The sequence below is a fragment of the Ochotona princeps genome, chromosome 22, assembly GCF_030435755.1.
Source record: "Ochotona princeps isolate mOchPri1 chromosome 22, mOchPri1.hap1, whole genome shotgun sequence".
Lineage (NCBI taxonomy): Eukaryota > Metazoa > Chordata > Mammalia > Lagomorpha > Ochotonidae > Ochotona > Ochotona princeps.
This window is the reverse complement of record NC_080853.1, coordinates 297,746-324,863: the sequence shown is the minus strand read 5'-3', so window position 1 is coordinate 324,863 and position 27,118 is coordinate 297,746. Positions and strand designations below refer to the sequence as shown.

The window sequence follows — 27,118 nt, the reverse complement described above, 5'->3', positions numbered from 1 at the left end:
CCCACAGCAAGCAACCCAAATGACTCAGCCTGAGGCATCAGATGGAAAGCTGCTGGTGGTGGCAGGCAGCCGCCTCTGTCGTCCATGGCCGGTCACCTGCCCTACACAAAGCCTTAGGGTTAGCAGAGATCAGGGACGGAGGAGCAGGTAACAGTGTGCCGGTGCCATCCTGGCTGCTCCATTGCAGTCCAGCTCCCACGCACCTGGGAGCCAGAGGTTGGCCCGAGTGTCCACCTGCACCAGTTCAGCAGCAGCCTCTGTGATGGTCAAAATGACCACAGGAGCCCTGCCTCAGGGGAGGGACCTCTGCTGCAGCCATGCTCCCCACCAGGTGCAGACACCCCCAGAGCACTAACCCATGGCCACGGGACCTTCAGCCCCCAGGACTAAGCCATGAATCCATGGGAGGCGTCAGCGACACCAATGTAGACGGCCACAATGCATCCCCACACCTGGGAGGGAACTTGGGGACCCCTGTGTGGGTCACCGCCTGTTGGCAGTCTGAGTGGCTTCCCTCCCTCGCCTTCCACTAGCACAGGCGAGGTACAAAAATGTGTTTATTGAGTCAAGTACCAAGCAGATGCTGCTCCAGAGCTTAGACACCACCCACCCCAGGTGCCTCTGAACAGGCACTGCCATAACCACTCAGCCTCCCCCAGAAAGCCAAGCCCTGGGGGCTGGCTTCGTGCCGCTAAGGGTCCCTGCTCAGCCTGTGGAGCCAGCAGGATCAGCTGTGGACAGCAAGGGAACGGGGAGGTGAACACAGGCCGTCCTGTGCAGCCCCATCCTCCCATTGGCAGCCCGGTCCCCTCCAGGCTGGCCAAGTCCCAGGGGACTCACTGAGGTGACCTGTGGTGACTATGTATGGCTCTGAAATATCACCTTTTTCAGTGAACAAGAGGCGCAGGGGCAGAAGGGGTCCTCCAGTGCAGCCAGCAGTGTTCCTGTGCCCATGGGACCCCATGGCTGCATTTAACGTGACTCATGACCGAGTAGAAATGAGTGTAAAAGGCGCACGCACACCTTCAGTACACACTGGCCCAGCTGGCCCCGAGGTGCACTGGCAGACAGAAGGCTGCAGGCAGGACAGCGCGGCAGGGCCCTCAGGAGTCCCACCTGGCCCTGGGCCAGCAGGGCTTTGGCCGCGGGGGCTGGAGCCTGGAGGCCATTATCCACCCCCCACATGCCCACTCATTCCCCTGGCCTGGTCTTCTACCTGAGTCCAATCCAGGTCCATAGGGAGCCCAGGATGGCCACTTGGGGCAGCTCCCAGCTCTGACAGGGGTCCCGAAGGCTGGCACGTACTCCCCAGTCACAGGTGCCTCCACAGCCCTAGCCCGGCAGCAAAGTCCCAGGGACACTCCACAGGCCTGATCCTGGGGCCACCGGGGACAGCTGAGGCACTCGGCATGGTTTGGTTGCAAACGCTGTAAACCTGACTTCGTGGAAGCCCAGCACCGCTGCCCCCACCGGCACGGGACCCTGAGCTAGGCCACGCCTGCCCCGCACCTGCTCCCATGAGGGCAGGGGACGGGCACAGCCACACTAACCCTACAGAAAACTGTGGGAAGAAACCAAATCCATAGGATCCATGGGTTTCCACACTTGGGTACAGTCCCCAAGACATGTGTTAGTAACATTGCGCGGCAGGCTCTGATCCCGGAGGCTTGCCAGGCCCAGGAACTGGGACCACCACATGGCCCCCAGTACCCACGGGGTCTCTGGCTCTGCTGCCTGGCACCACATTCTGCTCCGACTGCTCCAGGCCTCTGGCTATCGTCCACCCAGCTCTAAGGAAGGCTTGGGTGCAGATGGGATTAATAAGCAACAGTTGGAAAAATAGATTTCCTGGGAAAAGGGAGGAGGAAGTCCATGGCTGGAAGACCACGTGCAGCTGATGCTCAGCTCTCGGCTCCCACCCTGCCCTGGCCTGGTGCTGGAGACCCCTCTCTTTGGTTCGCCCGCACCCTGTCTGGGCTAAGCCAGCTCCCAGAGCCTGCGCTGAGGTCCGCCTGCAGCCCGAGGAGGCAGCCAGCTCTGCAGCCCAAGGGGCCTGGCCCCCCCAACTACTTCTGCTCATGGTCCTCAGCCACAGTGGCCACCTCGATGGTGGCCGTGTGTTCCTCAGGCCCTGGTGTGGCCCCCGTGGGCACAGTCACGATGGTGCTGCCCCCGGGGGAGGCCTGGGCCACGTTCTGCAGCGTAAGCAGCTGCAGCGGGCTGACCACCTTCAGCACTGTGCTGCCGTCCTGCATGGCCGCTGTGCTGAGCACTGTGAGGCTGGACGCGTCCGGGTGGATCTCCACGGTGCTGGGGAAGGTGGGGCCCGAGGAGGCCAGAACCGTGTATCCGCCCAGCAGCGGGGAGGCTGGAGAGCTGGCAGGTGTGGCTGGGGAGGAGCCCTTGCCCAGGACCGCAGGGGGCAGGGTGGATACCACCTTGCCCAGTGGCACGCTGGTCAGCTGGGGTACAGGCACACTGGTGCCAAGTGTGATCTGTGCCGGCTGTGGCAGCACCTGGGAGGCTACCGCGGCTGGGCCAGATGTGGCGCGAGCAAGGCGGGGTCGCTTCACAGGGGGCGGCAGAGACACTGGCGTCAGGGTCATAAGTACATTGCTGAGGTGCTGCGACTTGCACTTGAGCTCCCGGGCACGGCGGCGGTGCTCATCACACTGCTGCTCCAGGGCTGCAGGGGACACAGGGGTCACTGCATGGTCACACAGGGACACTGCAGGTGGACACAGAGGTCACTGCATGGGGAACATGGGTCACTGCAGGGGGACACGGGTCACTGCAGGGGACAGAGGGGTCAGTGTTAGAGGGCAGACGGGGTCACAGCAAGGTGGCACTGCTAGGTAAGGTCATGAACAGCCCCCTCTCAGGACTGGCAGCCCTGGCCAGCCCTCCTCCCTCCCCTCCCACCTGGACCGGCCCAGCCCAGATCACCACTTGTCCACCTCCCATGCTGACACCTGTGTGACCCGGGCAAGGGGGGAGCACCTGCGAGGTCGCGGGCGTATTGCTCCCGGGAGCGGTCCATCTGGCACTTGTGGCTGGCCAGCACCTTCTTCACCAGGTCCAGCATGCCGAAGTTCTGTACGATGTTGTTGAGTAGCACAGCATCTGGCAGGCAGCATGAGCGCTCAGACACGGGTGAGAGCTCTGGGCCCGCCAGGAGAGCCTCAGCCCCAGCAGCGGGCAGACCCCGAGCCTCACCTCGGAGCTGCAGGGGTGGGTCCTGGACCCGCTGCTGCAGGCCCCTCATGGTCTCCGCCAGCTCCTGGTGGAACTCCTGAATGACCTCAGCCAACAGGCCTGCATCCTTGAGCCCACGCCAGAAGGCAAAAGTGTCATCTGCAGGGAGAGGGTGAGGCGCAGAGGCATCACGGCACAGCGACCGTGAGGGAGCAGCTGTGACTCAGGGCCATCCAAGCTCAGCTGGACACCACTGCAGTCATGGGTCCCCTTTCCGCATGGGCCAGCCCGAGGCTGGGAGCCAGGGTGGCAGGCAGTGCTGACTCCATCCTGCTCTAGCCCACGGGGCATACCTGCGATGGCCGTGGTCCAGTCCCCAGGGTCTTCACAGGCCTCTAAGGTGATGGTGGCGGGAGAGCCATTCACTGCAAGCAAACGCAGCCACAGTGAGGGTATCCTATCTCAAGTGGCCTTTGACACGCTTCACATGCTCAGGGCGACCTTCACAGCCTGGCCTGACCCCCACATTAACAGGCTAAAGGAAACATGAACCCAGCCCGAGGCTGCCACGAGCTGGTACGGGCACAACCCTGAGGGCGCTCCCACATGTGGGCTGGTCACCCTGGGCCAGCTCCAGGCAGGAGGCCTGACTGCCCTCCTCGCACTTCCTGGGCTCCGGGCCAGGAGGCCCTGCCACCAGTGTCCACACAGAGTCCAGAGGAATGGCCCTGCCTGCTGGGGCCTGTGTTTCCCTGGTCCTACTCAGCTGGACCCCAGGAAGGATGGGGCAAATTGTGAGGCCTCACAGCCACCCAGGGACAGAGCTTGTCCCTGACCTCAAAGCCACCTATCAGGGACAGGGCAGCCCAGGCCCCAGCGCCCGAATGCAGTTCATGGAACCCGAGGATGTGTCATCCGGCAACTCTGAGCCCTCAACCATCACCCCAAAGGCCCCGGGGCTGAGTCTGCCTTCACCATTCTCTCGGCTTTCTCAACACAAGGGTCACTATTTTCTATATATAAAAAAAAAAAAAAAAAAAAAAAGGCTTTACAGCAAGTGCCTAGTCCTCCCTGTCTTGTCACACACCTACCGTCAGCTGTGGCGGGCGTGAGCGGGATGTACTCGCTGGACGTAGGGCTGCTCAGGGACACCCGGGCCCCTGAGAGGTCGATCTTGGTGCTGCGGCAGGTATTGGAGCAGACCTTGTCATGCTGGTAGAAGTCCAGCTCCCCCGAGTCCATGATCTTCCTGTATCAGAACACGGGGCCAGGCCCATGAAGCCAAGGCCCTGGGTGTCTCGCTTAGTGACCTGAGCAGCAGGAAGCTCCCCGCAGCTGGGTTCCTGAGAAGTAGGGCTGCCTATGCGTCCTCAGCAGAGGGCCCAGCTGGCCCACCCAGCCTGGGGCATGCACCAGCTCTGCCTGTAGGCAGGACAGGACAGGGTACTGGCCAGTGGCTGGTGATGCTGTGGGGCTGGGTCTGCCATGGACAAAGGTGGCATGTGAATTTGACTGATACCACAGAGGTAGAAGGGGAGGCACCATTCCCAGAAGCAGCTTTGCCTGCCTAGGGGCGTGGACAGTAAGGGGTACAAAGCTGGCCGCTGCTCTCACACACCCAGGCCCCCATGCATGCCAAGGCCCCTTCTAGGCTCAGCACAAACCAGGTCAACCTGCCACAAGCTGGCCTGGCACCTCCACAGCTCTCCACCAGCCACATCCGAGCAACCTGGAGGCTGGCTGGGGAAGGAGCGAGGTCTATGAGGACCAAAACAGTGTCGGCAAGGTCACTGCCACCTGACCCTTGGCACCTTCCAGACATGAACTCACTACAGTGCAAGCCCGGATGGCTGCTCAGCAGCCTTGGGTAGCCGTGTCCCACATCGCCTCAGCCCTGGCCTCCAGCTACCCGCACAGGCTGGGCAGCAAGCTCAAGTGCCTGGGTCCCTGCCTGTCACGTGGCACCCAGAGTGAGTTCCCAGCTCCTGGATTCAGAATGGAAAACCCAGGTCAGCACTGTGGCTCAGTGGGTAAAGCTGCTGCCTATGGTGCCTGTACCCCATTCGAGTCCCAGCTGTTTCACTTCCCATCCAGCTCCCTGCTTGTGGCCTGGGAAAACAGTGGAGAACGGTCCAAAGCCTTGGGACCCTGCACCTGCATGGGAGACCCGGAAGAAGCTCCTGGCTCCTGGCTTCAGCCTGGCCCAGCTTCAGCTACTTAGGCCATCAAGGGAGTCACCCAGAGGGCAAGGAATTTGTCTCCCTTTCCCCGATTCTGCCTTGGGAGGGGCCGTTTCTGGCCTAGTAATTAAGGTGGCTGATTTCGATGCCCAGTTCATGACATGTAGACTGGTGACTGTCACGGTCCGCTCTCTCCCTATATGGGGCACCTGGCTGGAGTCTCCAGCTCCAGGGTTAGCCTGGCACTGTTGCGATCTTTCAGGTACCTGGGAAGTGAGCCAGCAGAGAGCACTTTGCCTCTGGCCCTTGGTCCTTTGTCATTGCTTCCCAAACACATTTAAAAAAACACATCACATACAATGTGCCTTACTACCCACCTGAGTGTGACACTGGCCCATGCCTGCACCCCCACCTGAGCATAAAGCCCACACCCCCACTGCCCACCTGAGCCCTCGCCCACACCCCCACTGCCCACCTGAGCATAATGCCCACACCTCCACTGCCCACCTGAGCCCTCGCCCACATCCCCACTGCCCACCTGAACCCACGCCCACACTCCTACCACCCACCTGAACCCACGCCCACACCTCCATTGCTCACCTGAGCCCTTGCCCACACCTCCACTGCCCACCTGAGCCCTCGCCCACACCCCACTGCCCACCTCAGCATAAAGCCCACACCCCCACTGCCCACCTGAGAATAATGCCCACACCTCCACTGCCCACCTGAGCCCTCGCCCACACTCCCACTGCCCACCTGAACCCACGCCCACACCCCCACTGCTCACCTGAACATAATGCCCACACCCCCACTGCCCACCTGAGCCCTCGCCCACACCCCCGCTGCCCACCTGAGCATAATGCCGTTCATACGGATGGCTCTCTTCCAGTCCTTCAGCGTTGACTTCCCTGCCAAGTGCACGAACTCCTTGGGGCTGATGACGTGTTCGTCATACTGGAAGGGAAGCAGCACAGGCCCGCTGGGCAGAGCCGGCACACCCAACATCCCACTGGAGCTTTGTGCCTGCTGAAGTACTAGCTGCCCGCACATGGCTGCACAGGCCGGGCTGGGCCAAGCACAGCCTCTTCCCACATCCCCTCTCCTCCCCCGACTTCTTCCTTCCCCAGTCCCGCCTCTTCCCCACAGCTCCTCCCCTACCCAAAGTTCCCCCACCCCCACAGCCACACACTCCCCTCATCCCCTCCCCCATGTTGGGGTGCCTGGTTTGAGTTCCAGCTACTCCATTTCCTCTGAACGCCCCTGGAGGCAGCAGGTGACAGTTCAGGGACCTGGGTCCCTGCCAGCATGTGGAGACCTGCTGGGTCTGTGGCCTGCTCCAGTCCTAGATGCCACTCGGTGCTTGGAAGATTTCCATCTGTCTCTCCTCTCTGTTCTCTTTGAAATAAGTAAAAATTTTTAAAAAGTGTCTTCCAGTGCTGGTCTACAGGCAGCAAATTCAGTTGCGCCAGAAATGCCCACTTCCAGCAGGCTCTGAAAACGACCCACCATGCTCAGCTACTGTGTGCACATGCTGACCAAGCTCCCCACTTCCAGCTCCCATGGACTCCAGGGGTACAGTGGCTCCTGGGCCCTGTCCGGAGCAAGCTGTCCAACTCAGCAGTTTTGAGGTCTCCTCTGTCCCAGCCAAGAAAGCCTGTTCCCAACCTCCCATCTGACACTCTGTCGGACGACACGACGGTTAAAAAAGGATTGTTCAAGTCACATTCACAACCCTTCCCCACACCCAGCAGCAGCTCAATCGGCCTCCAGACCCTTAGATCCACCTAATATGTGGTCACTCTCGAACCGTTTAGACAGAGGGGGACATCAGTTCCCTGACCCCAGAGCACGAGACATGTCCCCTAAGAATGAGGCTCTTATACACTCAGAGCACTCAAGACCATGGGCTGTCCCAGGGGTGGCCTCCAGCTGATGCCCTCTGCTGCAGGATCTGACCCACGAGAGATGTGGTTGCCACATCTCTCCAGGCTCCTAGAACCACAGCAGCCTCTCAGCCTGCCTTCGCTTTCCTGCACCAGATAACGTAGCAGGTGGGCAGGTCCCATGGCCCCTGGCCTGCCCTGGGCAGGGCGGCTGGGTCCTGTGGATGGCCAAGCCCCCGGGCTGCTCTGGGCAGGGCAACAGATCTGTCCAGCAATTGCTTGCTCAGGCTTCCCTCCAATCTCAACGTCACCATTTTGCAGCATGCGTCCTGAGGTTCTGTGCTCTGACCTGCTGGGTCCCTGCGCCTGCTTGTTCTGCCTCCTACTCCACTGGAAGCTACTCTCTCTTGTTTCTTGACAGGCTCAGAGGGACCCCGACTTGGTGCCAGACTGCAGTAAGAAAGATTGGGGAATGTGACAAGTAGCCCCTGGGGTGCCAGCTGCAAAGAGACAGTTCCACCCAAGGAGCCCCAGAATCCACACCACCCACAATTGACAGGCTCTGGTAGGAAAGCTGGCCCTGACACCACACCACCTCCAATGGGCCCTGGCCTTGGAACCACTGCCCTGGTACCACCCTGAGGAGGAGCCCTGCAGTCAGAGTGTTGACTCAACTGGCTAATCCTCCTCCTGCAAGTGATGGCATCTCATATGGGTACCACTTCCCATCCAGCTTCCTGTGACCTGGAAAAGCAACAGAGGATGGTCTAAAAGCCTTGGGACCCTTGTGGAAGAGCTGGAAGAAGCTGCTGGCTCCTGGCTTCAGATCGACTCAACTCTGGTCGTTGTGGCCATTTAGGGAGTGAAACAGCGATTGGAAGATCTGTCTGTCTTTCCTTTTATCTGTAAATCCAATTTTGCTATCCAATAAAAAGCAAATTTTTAAAAACAACAACAAAAAAAAAAAAAAAAAAAAAAGAAGGAAGATCTTCTAACCGCTGGTTCACTGCCCAAACGGACACAACGACCAGAGCTGAGTTGATCTGAAACCAGGAATCAGCAGCTTCTTCCAGGTCTCCCAAGCAGGTGCTATCCTCTACTGTTTTCCTAAGCCACAAGCAGGGAGCTGGATGGGAAGTGGGACAGCTGGGACATGATTTGGTGCCTATCTGGGATCCTGGTGCTTGTAAAGTAAGAATTTAGCCACTCGTCGGTTCTAATCCCGGCAGCTCCACTTCCCATCCAGCTCCCTGCTTGTGGCCTGGGAAAGCAGTCGAGGACGGCCCAATGCTTTGGGACACTGCACCCGCGTGGGAGACCCGGAAGAGGTTCCAGGTTCCCGGCATCGGATCGGCGCGCATCGGCCCGTTGCGGCTCACTTGGGGAGTGAATCATCGGACGGAAGATCTTCCTCTCTGTCTCTCCTCTTCTCTGTATATCTGGCTGTAATAAAATGAATAAATCTTCAAAAAAAAAAAAAGATTTATTTTTATTTGAAAGGCAGATTTTATAAAGGACAGGCAGAGAGAAAAACCTTCCCGGTACCAGTGCAATGACTCAGTGGCTAAATTCTTTTTTTTTTTTTTTAAAGATTTATTTATTTTATTACAGCCAGATATACAGAGAGGAGGAGAGACAGAGAGGAAGATCTTCCGTCCGATGATTCACTCCCCAAGTGAGCCGCAACGGCCAGTGAGCACTGATCCGAAGCCGGGAACCAGGAACCTCCTCTGGGTCTCCCACGCGGGTGCAGGGTCCCAAGGCTTTGGGCCGTCCTGGACTACTTTCCCAGGCCACAAGCAGGGAGCTGGATGGGAAGTGGAGCTGCTGGGATTAGAACCGGCGCCCATATGGGGCTTTCAAGGCGAGGACTTTAGCCACTAGACCACGCCGCCGGGCCCATAAAAATAAATCTTTAAAAAAGGGGGAGGCTGATGTGATAGCCTAAAGGCTAAAGTCCTCGCCTCACATGTGCAGGGATCCCATATGGGCACCGGTTCATGCCCTGGCTACTCCATGTCCCATCCAGCTCCCTGCCTGTGGCCTGGGAAAGCAGTCGAGGACGGCCCAAAGCCTTGGGACCCTGCACCCGCGTGGGAGACCTGGAAGAAGCTCCAGGCTCCTGGCTTCAGTTCAGCGCAGCTCCAGCTACTGCAGCCGCATGGGGAGTAAATCAATGAATGGAAAATCTTCTTCTCTGTCTCTCCTTCTCTCTATATTTCTGACTTTAAAAAAATAAAAAAAAAGTTTCAGGACGGCACCTTAGGTGCATGTCCTCACTGGTATTGTGGGCTGCTCCACGCGGTAGGTCAGGATGTCACTCCTCATGACAGACATCCTCCAGCACCTGCTGTCCCCAAGCAGAGTTCACGCGGCAGGCCAGGGCGCTCTTCCCTGACACGGGGTCCTCCAGCACTTTGCTGTTCCCAGCCAGATGCAGAGCTCACCTGGACACACTTGACGTTGATGCCCGGGCACACGAACTTCCTCCAGATGAGGCTGGCCCTGCTGTCCCCACAGGTGATGGGGTATACAATCTCTGCCTCCAGACTCTCCCCCTCTTCAGCCATCTTCACTTCTCACAGGTGCAGTGACAGCGAAATGCAAACAGAGAACATGAGTCACAAGCTGCCCAGGTCCCTCAGGAAGACCTGTCGGTGACAGCTCAGCACGCAGTCAACAGTGGGGTGATGCCACACCCCACACAGAAGACGCAGGAGATGGCTGAGGGATGAGCAGGAGTCCAGGCCCGCTTTAAGGCCGCCAAAGTCCCACAGGGTCAAGTATAGATTTTATACGCTGTCCACGAGACTCCAACACCAACAGCAAAGCTGTAGGCAAACCCATAAGCAGACAAAACCCGAAGATGGGGGACTGCGAGCTCAGGCCTCGGGGCCGGAGAGGACACTGGGCAGACCCACCTCCCCCGGCACGCAGCTGGCACCCAACCAGCCCAGAAGGCAGGCTATGCCTGGCACACCTCCCCCGCAGGCTCCATACCTAAGACGGCTTCCTTGAGCTGGGAGGAGGCTGTGAAGGCGGCTGCAGCTGCCGCAGCGGCACTCTCTGTCTCCATGTTGTCTTCCGTCAGGTCGCCCCTGGGCCGCAGAGCAGGAGGAAAGAAAGAGAACTTCAGGGTACCATAAGGCTCTACTGTCTGCCAGGTGTCCCACCCACCCAGGGGCATGGGAGCTACACAAGGCCAGGACACTGCACCCCAGTGACACCCCCTCCTTTCCTGGTTGTTCCCAGCTGTGGCTCCTGGGTCCAGGGCAGACTAGGACTTGTGGAGGCAACAAAAGTGTAACCAGAATTCTAAACTTCACCCCTCTCTCTAATCACATTTCCATTTCCATTACAATGACTTCATGCGGTTACAGAAACAATCAGAATATATGAAACTTGCACTTCTGGAACCTGTAGAAGTGGCAGTTTACAGGTAGGGGCTTGCAGAGGTGAGAAGTGGGTGTACACCAAGGTGTGCTCACCCCAGGAAGGCACATGCCATCAGGCTCCAGGTCTCACCACCAACATTGCACGGGTACTGCCGCGTACAGGCCTGCTGAATGCCAGCACAGGGCATGGGACCTGCACTCCTGTTTGAGGGGAAGCCAGGCTCGAGGAACTCATTCTGCAAAGGTTGGTGCCAGGGCAGCGTGGGGCTGTGGGCCCAGAGCCCTTGTGGGTTTCCCACTTGGCAGAGCGAGTGGCTGACCCTTCAGATTTTTACGCAGAGAAGGAGCCTGGTCGGACCTGCGCTTCAGAAAGGACAGACTGCAGGGCAGGAAACGGCCAGAGCAGGTGCGGGTTGGAGGCGTGAACCTTAGCAGCAGAGGGACTTGGGGCCAGCTGACTTGCTGGCTCTGGGAACAGGGTACAGGCCAAACCCCGTGGTCCGAGAGAAAAGGTGGTCAGGGTGACGGGGGTCACTCACGAGACTTGGTGGAGGCACAAGAAGCCCACAGACAGGGACCCCACGGGCAGCTCATGGAGGGAAGAGCGGCCTGCTGCTCTACCGCATGCCCTCTGGTCGCTGCCCCCACAAGCGGCCCTAGCTAGGCTTGCTGCCTCAGAAGTGAGATCACACTGCATGCTCTGGCCTTCCTGTGTCGTCCACACTGCTGTGAGCAGCAGCTGCCCTTCCTGGGCTCCACAGTCCACTGCCAGGTCTGGAGGCTTCCATCCCAGCAGGGCAGCAGGTGCCAACCTGGCAGGGGCCCTGAGAGAGGCAGCAGGCTGCACTGGGCCCCAGAGACACATGTAGAAGTTGTCACAGAGAAAGTCCAGGAGAGATGGTGGAGGGGTGGGCAGGGGGAGCCTTGGTGTTCAGCACGGTGCAGCCACCAACACCCATGGTCTGTCAGTCTCCCCCCGGGAAGAACAATGCTCACCAGGCTGCACCCACAGTGGGTGTGCAACCCCAGGAGCTCAGCACTGTTCTGAGACCTGGCTAACCCTTCAGGTGTGGATCTGAGCGCCTACAGAAAGACAAAACCACGCAGACACACCCCCATCTCATCCTTTTCTGCCAGGGCCGAGGGACAGGCCAGCATCCCTCGGGGCTGGGCCCTGGGCAAGTAACCTCTAAGTGGGACCCCCATGTGGCCTGCCCATAGCATCTTCCCTCCCAGCTCTCAGGCAAGCTGTTCATGAGGAATGCATCACCCTTCCTGGTAGCATCAGAAGCCAGGACACTCCCATGCCTACCAGCTCTCCAGCCAGAGAAGCAGCAGTGCGCACAGAGCGATCACTAGCTCCTACTCCCAACTTCTCAAACAAGGCGGAGGGACCAGCACCGTGGCAAAGTGGGCGAAGCTTATGCACCCCATTTGGGTGCTGGTTTGAGTCCCAGCTGCTCCACTTTTCACCTGGCTAATGCACCTGGGAAAACAGCAGTGGATGGCCTGAGCGCCTGGGCCCCCGCACCCACATGGGAAACCCGGATGGAGCTTCTGGTTCCTGGCTCTGGTCTGGCCCCGCCCTGACTGCTGCAGGTAAGCCGCGATATGCTGCAGCGCCATCACCTTTCACGCCTCCATGGCTTCCCCATCAAGCCAAGCATCTTCTTCGCCCATGATTCTGGGTTCTACTTTCAATCAGTTGTGGCTTGACAGGGTCTCAAAAACCCACTTTTTCCCTGCAGGTGTCCTCAAGGGCCTAGCTACATGCAAGGAGCTCCAACCATGCTGCTGACAGCTCAGCTTTGCAGGGAGCCCCAGCAGCTAGGCCTGAACCAATGCCAATCATGGGAAATGACTGATGCAGTGGTCCAGTCTGAGTCCAGGGTAATCTGGGTCTGGGTGTGGTCAGGGTCTCAGATGTAGTCAGGGGTGGGGTCGGGGTGTGGTCAGGGTCGGGGTGTGGTTAGGGTCTGTTGTGCAGCCCAAGTCTGGCTGTGGTTAGTGTCTAGGTGTGGTCTGGGGTATGGCCAGGGTCTGGGTGCAGTCCCAGTCTAGGTACGGTAAGGTCTGGGGTGTGGTCTGGGATTTGGTTATGGTCAGGATTGGGGGTCCAGGGAGTCTAAGTGATCACCCATGTTGGACATTAAGCCTTGCCAGAAGCAGATGCTGCTATAACAATCCTTTGGCCCGACGTGGTAGCTTTGCAGCTCAAGTCTTAGCCGTGAACACGCCGGAATCCCATATGGGTGCTGGTTCTAATCCCAGTGGCCCATTTCCCATCCAGCTCCCTGCTTGTGGCCTGAAAAAGCAATCAAGGATTGCCCAAAGTCTTGGGATCCTGCACTCAAGTGGGAGACCCAGAAGCAGCTCTGGGCTCCTGGCTTTGGATCGGTGCAGCTCCGGCCACTGTATTCACTTGGGGAATTAATCATGAAACAGAAGATCTTCCTTTCTCTTATTCTCTATATATCTTTGCAATAAAAACAAAATAAATCTTTAAAAAACAAACTCTTGGAGCCCTACCTAAGGCCACTGCTGCCACATGGTGAGCGTGTTCTGGGCCTGCCTGGGCTCAAGAGGCTTCTCCCTTCCTGGTAAGTACACTGGGAGGGGATCTCTTAAGAACAAGGCAGGCCAGGCTGCACTTATGAGAATATCGTGTGGTGGGTGGGACAAGGGGAGTGCTGTGACCTTGGGGTCTGGGTACACAGAATTTCCGTCAGCCTGCTGGCTGCCGGGAGGACCTGGGCCGGGTCGGACTCCATGCTTGGGACCATGGCTACAGCCACAGTGACCATGCAGTGAGCTGGGCCCTGGCAGCCAATGCGCCATGTGGCACTAGGCTCTGCCTGCTGGCCACCCACATGCGAGCTCTGGGGTCTTGGGGATGTGGAATTGCTGCATAGGTATGTCCATATTGAGGCCACTGAGCGTGTGGGTTGGAATCAATCCTGAGGGGCACCCAACAACAGGGTAACTTTTCCTTGAAGGTAAGCCAGGGTACTGAGACCTGTTGGTTTGGAGGAGAGAGACTGGACAATCTGTATGGGTCAGACTGACACACCAGCCCACTTGTGAGTCCTGTGTAGAACTTGGTATCACCAAACAATGCTGACCACCACACCAGTCCATGGCGAAGCTAAGGCTCGGGGCTTGTCTACCAGGACTAGATCCTAGTACCTGACAGATGTTGGATCAGGGGACACGTCACATTAGGCAGGGCCATGACACTAACCAGCCCATGAGAGAACCATGTCTGGCGGTAGATTCTGTGGGGGATGTGTGGGCCAAACCCTGTAGAAATACTAGTCCCGTTGGTTAGCTCAAGAGTTGGGGTGGTGACGGGCTGAGCTAGGTGTGACCATGGACCCTGCCATCTCTCACGGGTAAAGGGACCAACAACAACCTGGGCAGATCAAGGCAGCAGCAGCTGAATGTGCATCCTAAAACAGGGTGTGGGGTGGGCCGGGCTGCAAAGTTCACCAGCTCATACAGGCCAAAATGGAAGGGCAGACTAGGCAGGGCACTGGCCTAACACCCTCTGGCATGTATGAGATCTGGGTCTGGGAGTGGGTCAAATGGGGGAACTTGGGAAACTCCCCTAGTGGGTCACAGCTCTCACTGATGATCACATGGTCCAGGCCTGGGGGGTCAGGCAAGCTGGACAAAGTAGTTCCAATTGCTGGCTAATGTGTGGGATGGTGATGAAAGGGCCAAGCAAACCTTAACCCATAAGCAACAACAGAAATCAGGCTGGAGCACAGGTCATGCCAAGCTAGGCTCTTATATCTACTGGTCTGCATGAACCAGGGATGCTAAGCCACAGCATCTAAGGGTCTCTATGCCAAGCTGGTCAGAGCAACCACTGGCACGTGTGCGATCTATGGCTGGGAACAGGCCTGGTTGGGGAGCTGAGAGGACACCCTGGCTGGGTTGGGGCTCCCACTGGTGAGTGCGGGGCTGGAGAGGGAGCTGCATTCTGGTCTGGAGACGGCTGCAGTCTCCCTTGGCACAAGTGTGAACTGGGACTGGGCACCCTGAGCCGGGCTAGACTCCAGCGCCATCTGGTGCTCTGGAGGACCAGGGTAGATGTAGGATGGACTAGGCTAGGTCTCTGCCCCTACTGAGCCATGTGTGAGCTGTGTCTGGGTATGGACGAGCCTTGGCTGGGCTGAAACATCCAACAGTAAGAACCTGAATGGGATCAAGGCCAGTCAGGAAAGGCCACCGTTCCTGCCAGGACAGGAGGTGGACTAGTAGGGCTGGTCCATGGGCCCACTGGTATGCACAAGATCTGGCACTGGGAGAGGCTCTGATGGAGGAGCTTGGGAAACCCCTCTGTCAGGACACAGTCCCTGCAGGTGAGTGCAAGAACCATGATAGGGAGCAGCCCAGATCAGGCCAGGGGAGGACCAGGCCGACCCAGTTCATATCTTCTGCTGGCAAATCCGAGCACCAGAACAGAGTGTGGGTCGGGCCAAGTTTGGTAGCAACTCATACCAGTACACATTACGGCTGGGATTTGGTGCCTGCTGGGCTGATGTAGGCTGTAACCCTCACCAGCGTCAGCTGGAACTGGGGGTAGGCCGGACAGGGCCAGGCTACAGCACCCACTGGCAAATGCCGACGTGAGGGGGGCCATGCCAGACTGGGCTGCAACGCCCAACCAGCACATATGAGAACCAGGGAGGGAGGGGGCAAAGCCGGTAGGGGGAATGTGGAGAGCTCCCCTGCTGGACTGTCACTCCCAATGGAGAGCGTGAGTCGGGCTGGGGGCAGACCAGACCAGACAGGGCTACAACACCTGTGGGCCTCATGTGAGCCAGAGCAGGGAAAGGCCAGGCTGGGCTGACTGTTCCTACTGCTGCAAGCATAAATCAGAGTGAGTGAGGGCTGCTTGGGCTTTGCTGCAGCATCAGCTGGCAGATGCTGGCACCGGGGGCTAATTCTGTCAAGTTAAACTGCAAAACCACCTGGAGTGTGCGTGTTCCAGAGTGGCAGTGGCCCAACAGGGAAATAGTGGGCACCGTCCTCTTGGGTTATCACTCCCACTGGAGAATATGAAAACCAAGACTGGGGCAGCTGTGGCTAGACAGAACGGCACCTGCCAGCATGTGTGCGGGCTGCAGCTCCCACTGGTTTGTGTGAGGGCTGAATGTGTGGTTGGCAGAATCAGGTTGGACTGCAACACTGATTCGTGTGGAAGACAGGGCTGGAAACAGAACTGATCCAGCAATTGCAACCACCAGCATGTGCATAAGCTGACTGGGGCAACGGACTGTCCCGGATCCTGTACTGCCACACACACACAAGAATCAGGTCTGGGATCACCTCAGATGAAGTTTCTTTGGGATTCCTCCAACTGAACTGCTGATCTCAGAACCCCAACCATGAAGAGAAGTGCAGGTTCCATGGTCTGACCATGGAGTGCATGTGTCAAGGCTGAGCCTCGTCAGAGGCCCAGACGGGACAGTGGACAGCATATCCAGGTGCACGTGGAGGATACGGCAGTCCATCGGAGCCTGCAGAGGACACCTGGGACCACAACAGAGGACGGAGGACAGAACAGATCAATCATCTACCCTAGCCATGTGTTGGCAGTGAAAATCTGTGCATGCGGAGACTCTAAGGTAAACTGTGTCAGTCAGCGGATTCTGGAGAGATTTCATTGTGTTTGGAATGGCGAGATTGGCAGCAATTCAGAATTGTTGAGCTATCAAAACCACTTGAACAGGACCCTTGAAGCATTCCTCACATCGGGGACCTGGGATGGGTAGGAAGCTGGGTGTGGCTTCTCCCTTTATCTCTCCCCTTACTCCAGATACAGAAAAATTAATAATAAAATTAATGTGGAAACAATCGTCTTACCCACTTTCCTGTAGCCCTTGACCCTTTGTGTCCTAATCAACTATGTAAAGATTATCAAAATAAGACTACCATTAAAAAAATGTTATATGGTCCCAGCTCCGAGGCCTAGTGTATAAAGTCTCACCTTGAACATGCCAGGATCCCATATGGGCGTCGGTTCTAACCATGGCAGCTCCACTTCCATGGACTAGGAAAGCAGTCAAGGATGGCCCAAGCCTTGGGACCCTGCACCCGCGTGGGAGACCTGGAGGAATGTTCCTGGCTCCTGGTTTTGGATCGGTGCTGCACCGGCCATTGCGGTCATTTGGGGAGTGAATCATTGGACGGAAGCTATTCCTCTCTGTCTCTCCTCCTCTCTGTATATCTGACTTCTCAATAGTAAATAAATAAATCTTAAAAAAAGAAAGTGATATAAGCTATAGCTGAGTTATGGATACCTAATTTCAGATGATAGAACTTCTCTTTCTGTTCAGGTTGCTGTGTTTCCACGAGTGGATACTGAGTTCTGACTAACGCCCTTTCTACATCTGTTGAGATGGATCACATTTTTTTTTTTTAATTTGGTGAATTTTACAAAATGATTTTCCAAATGTTAAGCTGGGCTTGCATTACTGGAATAAACTCAAGTTGTTCTTAAAAAAAGAGAATTGCTAAGATGTATGGCCTTGTCCTTGGAGCAATGGAAAAGCTGGCATGGGCGCTATGGGCAGTGAGGGGCTGTGATGGACTGGGCCAGGCCAGGAGGGTTCAGACCAGCTCGCTGGGGATGGGAGGGGCTGGGAAGAGCTGGGAGGGGCTGGAGGGACTGACACCAGCTGGGAGGGCCTAAGACCAGCTGGGAGGGTCTGGGAGGTGCTGGAACAGGTAGCAATAGTGGCGGCGGCGGCATTGAAACTGGCAGAATCCTGCCACAACCACAAAGAAGCATGGCCACAGCTGGCCCACTGGAAACTGGCCTTAGACAACCCCTGCAGAATGCAGGAAGTGCCAGCTGGTTTCCTGTGTGCCGGGTTGCTTCCCAGAATTCAAGAGTTTACACGGTTATTGTCAAAATAAGAAATGGGCTCGGGCCTGGCACAGTGGCCTAGCAGCTAAAGTCCTCACCTTGAACGCCCCAGGATCCCATATGGGTGCCGGTTTTAACCCCGGCAGCTCCACTTCCCATCCAGCTCCCTGCTTGTGGCCTGGGAAAGCAGTCGAGGACCCTGTACCCGCATGGGAGACCCGGAAGACGTTCCAGGTTCCCGGCTTCGGATCGGCACAGCACCGGCCGTTGCGCTCACTTGGGGAGTGAATCATCAGATGGAAGATCTTCCTCTCTGTCTCTCCTCTCTGTATATCTGACTTTGTAATAAAAATAAATAAATCTTTAAAAAAAAGAAAGAAAGAAATGGGCTCAGGTGCACATGAAGTAAAGGCATGTGGCTGAGATCCACCCTGCCAATTCTCAGGCCACAGGCAGCCCAATGCCATGGGGGCTGCCTCCGATCATGCTCACAGGCAACTCCCACACCCAGAAGGCGGCCCAGAGCGGGCTCTCTGGAAGATGGTCTTCCTGTCCAGGGGGATTTTGTGTTTTGCTGATCCGGATTCTCTACATGTCCACCAATGGATTTCCTAATAGTCAATGAGTTGTTATTAGACCTACTGCAAGCACCCCGGAAGGCAGTGAATGACTTTCAAAGTTCAGTGGACACGGTGTCTGTTCAGGACTGCTTCATGGCAGCCTGGCACTCAATGCTGCAGACAACACACCTACCAGCTTGACTTAAACCCCAGGTCCTCATATCTAGGGTTCCAGGGTACCAGCTACCCCAACAAGTAGGCATAGCAGGAAGCGAAGGAAAGCCATGGCTGGCAGCCAGGAAGTACGCCCATTTTGCTCACACAGCCGGGCACAGGTGAGGACAGGCCTGACGATGCCCCCCACAACTTACACTGAAGGCTTGATCCCCCAAGTGACTGCACATGGAGATGCTCATGCTAGTTTTACATGTAGATACACCCGCTGACCATCCAGCGGTCACTCCCCAGATGCCCCCCAGGGCCCTAGGCATCACAGGGCTGAAGCAGGAGCCAGGCACTGAGTCCACACAGAGGTCATCACGGTTGCCTACCGGGCACACACAAACACGCCGGCATAGGACCTGAGCGACAGGCCCCCAGGGCCAGACTCTGAGGGGACTTAGGGTACAGGCCGGGATCCACAAGCAGCACAAGCAAGTTCCACCACCACCCTCTCTGGACAAGTGAGCACACAGCAAGAAATCAGCCACCTGCCAGCTGGAAGCAGCAGTCTCGCCCTGTCCCTGCTGGGCCTTCAGAACTGTCCCTATGTCTCCCCACGGCCCACCTGCCCCCCATGTTCTGTCACGCACAGTCCCAGGCCAGCAGCCCCGAGACCTGGGAGAACAGGAAGGCACAGTAACAGCCACACGGTCTGAGGTGACCGAGACACGCAGGGGAGACATGGAGACCACAGTATCAAGGGTCCCTGAGGAGGGGCTGAACCATGGCTGCAGCACGGGGTCTCAGCTAGGTCTCCGACACAGAGGCCACTCCCCTGGAGACTAGGCAGGGACAAGGGTGTCTGGCACAAGTCATGCAGCCTTCTCTAACTCCTGTCCCACTGTCTGGGAAACCTGGTGAGCTCAAGAGTCCTCAGATACTACCCACTGCAGACCCGAAATACCTGAAACCCCTGTGTGCCTCTAGTTGTTACTGCTGAACAACACAGCACAGGGATGGCTCACGTGGCACTCACGTGGTGTGAGGTGCCCCGTGACCTGGACCCACACAAGGAGCACATACTAAGCCCACGTGCCAACTGAGCCAGTTTCCACCAGGGACATGGCACCCAAGTATCTCTGGTGACACGACACAGATGAAGCACTCACAGCGTGACCCAGGGGGACAAGACAGACAAGGTGCCCTCAGAGTGACCCAGGGGGACAAGACAGACAAGGTGCCCTCAGAGTGACCCAGGGGGACAAGACAGACAAGGTGCCCTCAGAGTGACCCAGGGGGACACAGACATAGAGCAGATTGCCACAGCGTGACCCAGGAGGACACAGATAAGGCACCCATGGCATGACACAGGGGGACAGACAAGGAGCCCACATCGTGACCCAGGGGGACAATGACAAGGAGCCCAAGGTGTGACCCAGGGGAACATAGATGAAGAGCCCACAGTGTGATGTGACTCAGGGGACATGACACAGACAAGGGAGGACACAGACAAGCGCCCACAGCGTGACCCAGGAGCGCAGATGCAGACAAGGTACCCGTAGCATCCCGAGAGCAGAGGAGCAGATGTGGCACCCAGTGAGGCCACAGATGGGCCCAGGCAAGGTGTCACTTAGGAGGCCTCCGACAAAGGTGAACGGGCCCTACATTCCAAACGCAGGGCCTTGGCCATGACACACAAGTGTCCCCAACTGGAGCCAGGCCCCATTGTGCCAGCACGATGTGCTGCCCAAAGCATCAGCTCCCACACAAGCGCTCCAGGCCGAGGAGGAGGACGAGACCAAGATGTGTCCCAGCCAGCAGTAGCCGCGGGCACAGACAGAACCTTCCTCTCCAAAGTCCTCCCAGCTCACCCCTGCCACAGGAGGACTGGTCAGCCCTGGCAGGGACAGGAACACATCAGCTCCCAGACAGTCCTGCTCCATGGCATCTGACAAGCCCACCAAGGGAGGCCCACAGTGTGGCATGCACTAGCTTCCTTTGCTAACACTTAGTGAGAGAAACAAAGAAAAGTCTCAGGAGGAGCCTCCGACCACACAGCCCCAAACACCCAGCGCAGCCCTGAGCACAGGAGAGTGCCAGCTGGGCCCGGACGCCCTGGCCATGCCGGTGAGGAGCACAGCGCACACCCCCAGGCCGTGCTGCTTTCCCACAGGGCCTGTGTCTGTCCTCTGACACGCTGCATACTTGAATGCCCAAGCTCACACTGAGAAAAACGCAAACACAGCCCTGAAGCCCCCTACCCTGCACTGAGAGCAAGCCTGCAGGAGCCCAGGAAGTGGTCGCAGCAGTCCTGGCTCAGCTCTTACCCATGAGGAGCCAAGTTTGTCGTCACCAGCACTGTCTTCACCTCCTCCACTCCACTGCCATCAACTGCTGTGTCTGGAGTGGTCACAACCACCACCTCCTCCATGTGGACGCTCACATCTGGGGTGGCCATGGCACAGCTGAGGTGGACACCGAGGCCTAGGGGAAATCAAGCAGGGCAGAAGGTCACAGGGTGCCTCCAGGCCTCAGCCAAGCCCTGGGCAGCTCAAGGACCCGCCTGGACGCTCTGATCCCTGGGCCAACAGGACCATAACACCTGAGCTGCTCACTGCCAGAGCCAGCAGCAGCCCAGACCCGAGGCACGGCTCTGAGGCAGGCTCCCCGTACATCCTGGTGTGAAGTTGAGACCCTGGACGCAGTGCGGAGTAGAGGCCCCTCACTGGGAGGTGGGGGGGAGAGAAAGCCACAGAGCCACAGGGAGCTGCAAGCTAGCAGACGTTGCCAGAACCCAGGCAGCTCATAGTCCCTGGCTGCAGCTCACACTGGAGGGCTCTGCTTCTCACCCAGCTTCCTGCCACAATGTCTGGGAGGCAGCAGACAACACGGAAGGCACCACGCCCCTGCAGGGTCCTGGCTTCCAGCCTTGGGCTGCTCAGCCCAGCTTTAGTTGATATGTGAGAAGTGAGAAAAAGAATGGAAGATATTTCTGTCTCTCCTTCTATCCGTAAATCCTATGTGCCTTCCCTATAAAAATGATTAAATTTTAAACTGACAGGTATAGCTTCCAAAGTCAGCTAAAGAGAAACTCGCCTGCCAGCGTCTGTGGCACAAGCTCATGCCATCAGTACTCACTCACCCAAGCCTGTGACACACTGCTCACACGTCATCACACTCACCTAGCACCTGGGTGACTGAAACGTGCCATCATGTACCATGACAAAGTACATGAGAACACATTCTCCCACCCACTCTAAGGGGTCTCCAGCTATTGAGATCAGCTCACGGGAGGAAGCCAGGAAAAAAAAGAGTAGCACTGAAGATCCTCAATGACAGGATTCACATCAAGAGGGGCTCATGGAAGGGCATGTTCAGTTGATAGACAAGAAAGTTCTAGAAATGGTGACAACTCAAGATGCTACTCAATTGCACACCTGTAAATGGCTTCACCCCAACAAAAAAATGTTTAATGCTCTCACTTGGATTAGATGTCGAGGTTGGAAAACAAAGAATAAAAACTTGCTACAAGAGAAACTTTTTCAGAACTTATTTATTTTGATTAGTAACATGCAAATAACATCATCTGCCCCAAGTCTTGGAAAGAAAGCGTCCCAGGTCAAGTGCAAGGCCCATTGTGGCCTGGCTGGCCCTCAAAGACCCCCTGGCAAGCTTCGGTACCCCAACCAGGGCCGCATTGTTGAGCCCCCTGTGACAACAATCACCAGCCAGCATGCGGGTATGTCAACACTCAGCTGGCTGTGGGCAGTACTTGGACAGGCACATGAGGGACTAACAAGGAGAGCTGCACCCTCCAGCCAGCCAGGCTCCCCTTCCTCCTCCTCACAGACCTGGGCCTGCCAAGCCCAGGAAGAGGTGAGCAGGAAGGTCCAGGAGCCCAGGACCCCCCATCTCCCTGTCCTAGAGCCTTGGGGGCAAGGGGCGGGAGCCCCCCAAGGCCATCCCCTGGCAGTGGTACTACGAGCAGGAGTCACTGGCACGGGAGGTGGACACAAGTGACCAGGTACTTCCTGCTGCTGGCCAGGGTGTAGGCCAGTCCCACTCCCATGCAGGTGTTCCCACTCAGGGTGCAGGTGGGGCCCGGCACCCTGCCGAGTCCTCTCCACCTAAAAGCAGATCTCCCACTCACCCACTCGCTCTAACCACCAGGGCTGGGCCAGGTGCCCCCCAGCTTTTTCACAGCAGACAAGGCTCCTTCCCCGGGTCCCCCCGCGAGCAGCAGGCCAAGGCACAGCCCTCGCAGCCCGGCTGGACACAACATCAGGACAGACACCTGGGCGTGGCGCACTGATGGGAACACCTCCCCGCCTTTCCGAAATACTGAATTCACTGAATTGGCTCAAAAACTCCCCAAACACGCAGTTTCCCCTGCAGGGAGCCCCGAGTCGCCCCCTCCCGCTTTCGGAGCTGGGGAAGCGGGTTCGAGGGCGGCTGCCTACGTGCCTCGGCTTTCTTTCCAAGCCGTATTCGTCTAGCGCCTGAGTCCCGCGGGGCCAGGCCCCCTGCCCAGGGCGCTCCGGGCCATCTCGTGACGTCCAGCGCCCCTGAAGCCGCCTCGTCTCCCCGCTAAGTCGGCGACGGGCGCAGACCGCGGAGGCCTCCCTCACCCCGGCTACCGCCGCTGGCCGGCCAAGATGGAGGCAGGAAGCGCCGCCGCCTTGGCGCCCGCCTCCGCCGTCGCCTTCACGCGCCCGCCCGCCTCCGCCGTCGCCTTCACGCGCCCGCCCGCCTGCCAGCCCGCCCGCCTCCGCCGTCGCCTTCACGCGCCCGCCCGCCTGCCAGCCCGCCCGCCTCCGCCGTCGCCTTCACGCGCCCGCCCGCCCGACGCCACGCCGTGCCGACGCCCGCCGCCCCTCCCCCGGCTCCCCTCCCCCCGCCGTAACGTCCTGACGCTCCGCAGGGACCCCTGACTGGACGGCGGCGCGTGAGCGGAGCGAGGCCTCGCCGCGGGGGGCCGCGGGCGCGGCGCGCCGCTTACCTGGAACCGCGTCGGCCTGCTCGAGCGCCCAGCGGGGACGGCGGCGGCGGCGGCCGGCTCGGCGAAGGCGGCGGCCGCGGGCTTCGCTCCTTGTTGGGGATTCGGCGGCGGCGGCGGCGGGGGCGCGGGCGCGCGCTTCCCAGTGACGCAGGAGGCGGGGGCGCGCACGCACGGGTCCGGGAGGACCCTGCGATCTATTTGGCGCCGAGAGGACGGCGTTGGGAAATAAGGCCCGGTAGGCGCCGGCGCGCAGGCGCTGGGCGGCACTGGCCTCGGCCGACCTGCATGGCTCCGTCTCCCCGTGGACACCATGTCTCCCCGCGCCAACGCGAGGGCGGAGGGGGCGACTGCGGGGCCGGCCCCGCACACCTGTCTGTTCACGACCCTGCGTTTGCATCGCGCCGGGGCCTCGTCTCAAGTTCTCTGCACTGTGTGGATTGGGCGTGGGCCCGGCGGCGCCGCTTGTGGGCCGAGGGCTGGGGCCTGGCGTCCCAGGTCTAGGGGGGTGTCGTGCGTGACCAGTGTTTTCCAAGAGGCGCTGCCCCATTGTGTGGCTCACCTGAGGTCGCCGTGCGTGAAGGATACGGGCCTGTGGGGCTTGGACGGTGGAGCCCTGCTCCCCGGGCCCTGCAACCCCGGGAGGAGCCCTCCTCCCCGTGACCGTGTCCTAGGGGCTCCAGGCCCCGGGGGCTGATGCTGTCGGCCCCACGCGGCTGCTGTGGATCGGGGTCGGCGGCAGGAACGACTCAGGGTGAGCTCACGGCCTCCAGATGCCTGGACCGGAGCAGTTACTAGGTCAGCCTGGTGGCTGGCTGGCTTCCTAAAAGTGACCGCTGGGAGGCCCTTTCTTCTGCAAGGGACTCCAGGTGGGGAGTGGAGTTGACCTGCTATCCCCCACCCCGGGACTCCAGTGCAGCACACTACCAGCTGGTGCCAGGGCAGAGGTGGGAGGTGAAGGCTCACTAGCCTTCTGCTATGCCCTGCAGGGGAGATCCACCAAGGATGGGTAGGGCCGGCTTTTGCAAGGGTCACTGGGGTGTAGGCTTTCCTCTGACCCAGCTCGGCCGCGCTGGGGCCACACAGCCTTGGTCTCCCACTCTTGGGGCCCCCCACAATTGTGTTGGGCACATCCAGAGAACCCAGAAAATCTCACCAGTAAGGTTAAAGTTTTTTAATTTCCATCATATTGAAAGGCAGAGAGAGAAAAAGCTATCCACTGGGTCACCGCCCAAGCACTAGCCTGAGCCGGGAACAGAGGGCGTCTCTGCTGCCAATAAGGACAGGGCTGGGGATGGCTGACACCACAGTATTTTCAGAGCAGTAGCTGTGGGTGTGGGCTTGGTGGCACAGCAGGTTAGCCACGTCCCAGGATACCCACTGCCCCCCTGGACTGCCTAGCTCAATGCCTCCTGCTCTGGCATGGCTTGGGAGGTGCCAGCTGCCAGCTCAGCTACCTGGGCCCCTACACCCACATGGGAGATCTGGCTGGCCGACCAGGTGTTTGGGGGTGTGAACAGGCCTGCAAGAGGCCTGCCTTCCCAATGACATGAGTTTGGCTTGTCATAGATGCACTCTGGTCAGGCTGGTCACTGCTGTCCCAGGTCCTTGTTTAGGTGGACCTGCCTCATGGTGCTGTGGCCGACCAGGTGTGTCCGCCTCAGGTGCTGCTCCTGACCCTGGAAGCTTCCCCAGACCGCCAGTGCCTGAGAACTCGGCCTCCTAGGGCTGCATCTGCCCTGGGTCCTCAGTGTCTACCACAGCAGACGCAAGACGGAACTGCAGTGAGAACCACGCTGCTGTGAGCCGGGCAACCCCAAGGGCAGCCACCAGCAGGAACCGGATCTTCTAATCTGGGCTCCTGGGATTCTGGATTCTGGAATACTCGATCTTCCTCTTTACACATCCTCTCCCTGGGGGAAGACTGGAGCATTTCCATCTGTCTGTCCTTCGCCCACCATCCCCTCTGCACCTGCCGTTATCCAGCCCCAGATATGCCCACATTGTAGCACCAAGACAAAGCCAGGCCAGGCCTTATGGGGCACAAAGAAGGCCAGGACCCAGGGATGGTCCCTCTGCACACAGCCCCAGCAGGACCCCCTCTCCAAAGTCTGTGTGCAGTGGCTTTGTCGGAGTGACCCGGCACCCAGCTCCCAGCTTATAGCCTGGGACAGCAGCAGAGGATGGGCCAAGTTCTGGGCCCTGCACCCCCATGGGCAACCTGGAGGAGCTCCTGGCCCTGGCCAGGCCCCTGCTGTTCCAACCCTTTGGAGAGTAAATCAGCACGTGGAAGGCCTCTGTCCCACTGTCTCTGTACTCTTCCCAAACAAAACTGAGGGCCCAGCGTGGTGGCCTAGTGGCTGAAGTCCTCACCTTCAACGTGCTGAGATCCCATATGGGTGCCAGTTCTAACCCCAGCGGCCCCACTTCCCATCCAGCTCCCGGCTTGTGGCCTGGGAAAGCAGTCAAGAATGGCCTTGGGACCCTGCACCTGCGTGGGAGACCTGAAGGAGGTTCCTGGCGCCTGGTTTTGGATCGGCCAATCCGAAGCCTGGAACCAGGAACTTCTTCTAGGTCTCCCACACGGGTGCAGGGTCCCAAAGCTTTGGGCCGTCCTCTAATGCTTTCCCAGTCCACAAGCAGGGAGCTGGATGGGAAGTGGAGCTGCTGGGATTAGAGCCGGTGCCCATATGGGATCCTGGGACGTTCAAGGAGAGGACTTTAGCCACTAGGCCATGCCGCCGGGCCCTCAATAGTAAATAAATAAATCTTAAAAAAAAAAACAACTGAGCCAGTGTTGGGTCTGTCAACCCACTGGGCCGATGGCTGAGGCTAGCAGTGCTGCAGGCCACCCTTGTTTCTCCCACCCCACCCCGCATGGTGACTGTGGCTGCTGGTGCTCAGAGTCTTGCCAGCTTGGGCCGTACACTCCCTCTCTTCCCAGGGCACCCTTGGCTCTAACCAGCTGAGCACCGCCCTGCACAGGAGTGCCCCCAGGGGAGGGGAAAGCCGGCTGCTGGGTCATGAATCTGGCTGTGCTGGGCTTCCTGGTGCTGCCACGCTGGGGGACAGGCAGCTGTCTGAACCACGTCTCAGCCTGCTACTGCCTCATGATTGGGGGAGGCTGCCGCACCCCAGCCCTCATTCCAGAGCCCCCAGCCCCAGGGCTGGCTTAGGCCCTGCCCTTCCCTCCTTGGGATGACATTTCCCTGACATGGCAGGGTCTGACCCCAGGCCCCGCCCTGCCCCGTTCCAGCCCCCAGGAGCTGCTTGCTCGTCATTCCTGTGCCGTGTGCTGGCTGCCACGGTCTCCACAAGGTTGAGTTTGTGCTCCTCTGTGGGGTTCCATGGTCTGAGTTCAGAATTTGGTGAGAGGAAGCCAGAGGGCTGCCCTGCAGGAGGGACCCCACGGCTTGGGTCCATTCTGGCTTGGTGCTTCCCGGCAGGTAGCCTGGTGGGAGAGCAACAGAGGGCCCAGCCAGCCCTCCAGAGGCTCAGCCCTGAATGAGGCCTGTGAGTTTTCTTTGAAGATGGGAGCTGAGGGCGGAGGAGATGCTGCTGTCAGGCGAGGGGCACCTCAGCACTCACATACAGGACCGCCTGTTCAGGCAGTTGACCCTCGAAGACCAGCACTGGAGATCTAGAGGGGCTTGGGGGATTGCAGGGAAGCCTGGAGCCAGGTCTCTGCTGTTGCCCTCAACTGCCAGGGTGGCCCGGTCGGCCTATGCTCTGCCTTTATACTCTGGCTCCACAGAAAGGACTTGTGGCTGCCCAGTGGCAAGCCCCATGGCTGGAGCGTCAGAGCAGAACAAGGGGCCAGGGTCCACAGAGCTGTAAGGGACCCTCAGGGACCTGTCCCCACCCAGG

At 58.7% G+C, this 27,118-nt stretch overlaps 1 protein-coding gene across 2 annotated transcripts; it reads right to left on the bottom strand.

Moving 5' to 3' along the window:
• Positions 1 to 531: 531 nt before the first annotated feature.
• Positions 532 to 23,429, bottom strand: GMEB2 (glucocorticoid modulatory element binding protein 2). 2 transcript variants are annotated; one of them, XM_058679259.1, is made up of 10 exons: positions 23,255 to 23,429; positions 20,583 to 20,739; positions 10,259 to 10,356; positions 9,706 to 9,833; positions 6,226 to 6,329; positions 4,287 to 4,444; positions 3,549 to 3,620; positions 3,217 to 3,354; positions 3,001 to 3,123; positions 532 to 2,686 (listed from the first exon to the last, which is right to left on the bottom strand). In XM_058679259.1, the coding sequence occupies exons 2-10, from the start codon at positions 20,711 to 20,713 to the stop codon at positions 2,067 to 2,069; spliced, it is 1,572 nt and encodes a 523-aa protein (XP_058535242.1). In that variant the 5' UTR covers positions 20,714 to 20,739; positions 23,255 to 23,429; the 3' UTR covers positions 532 to 2,066. The 2 variants fall into 2 exon arrangements, with proteins under 2 accessions (XP_058535242.1, XP_058535243.1); XM_058679260.1 differs by lacking the exon at positions 23,255 to 23,429 and having other exon boundaries at positions 9,706 to 9,828; positions 20,583 to 20,597.
• Between the last annotated feature and the right edge of the window lie 3,689 nt (positions 23,430 to 27,118).

Excerpts from the sequence above, each read along its gene's own strand:
- GMEB2 (XM_058679259.1), bottom strand. The coding sequence starts at position 20,713 with ATGGCCACCCCAGATGTGAGCGTCCACATGGAGGAGGTGGTGGTTGTG. Across the intron at positions 9,834-10,258 it reads GCTCAAGGAAGCCGTCTTAG|TGAAGATGGCTGAAGAGGGG; the intron begins GTATGGAGCCTG and ends ACCTGTGAGAAG. Across the intron at positions 3,124-3,216 it reads CCCACCCCTGCAGCTCCGAG|ATGCTGTGCTACTCAACAAC; the intron begins GTGAGGCTCGGG and ends GCTGCCTGCCAG.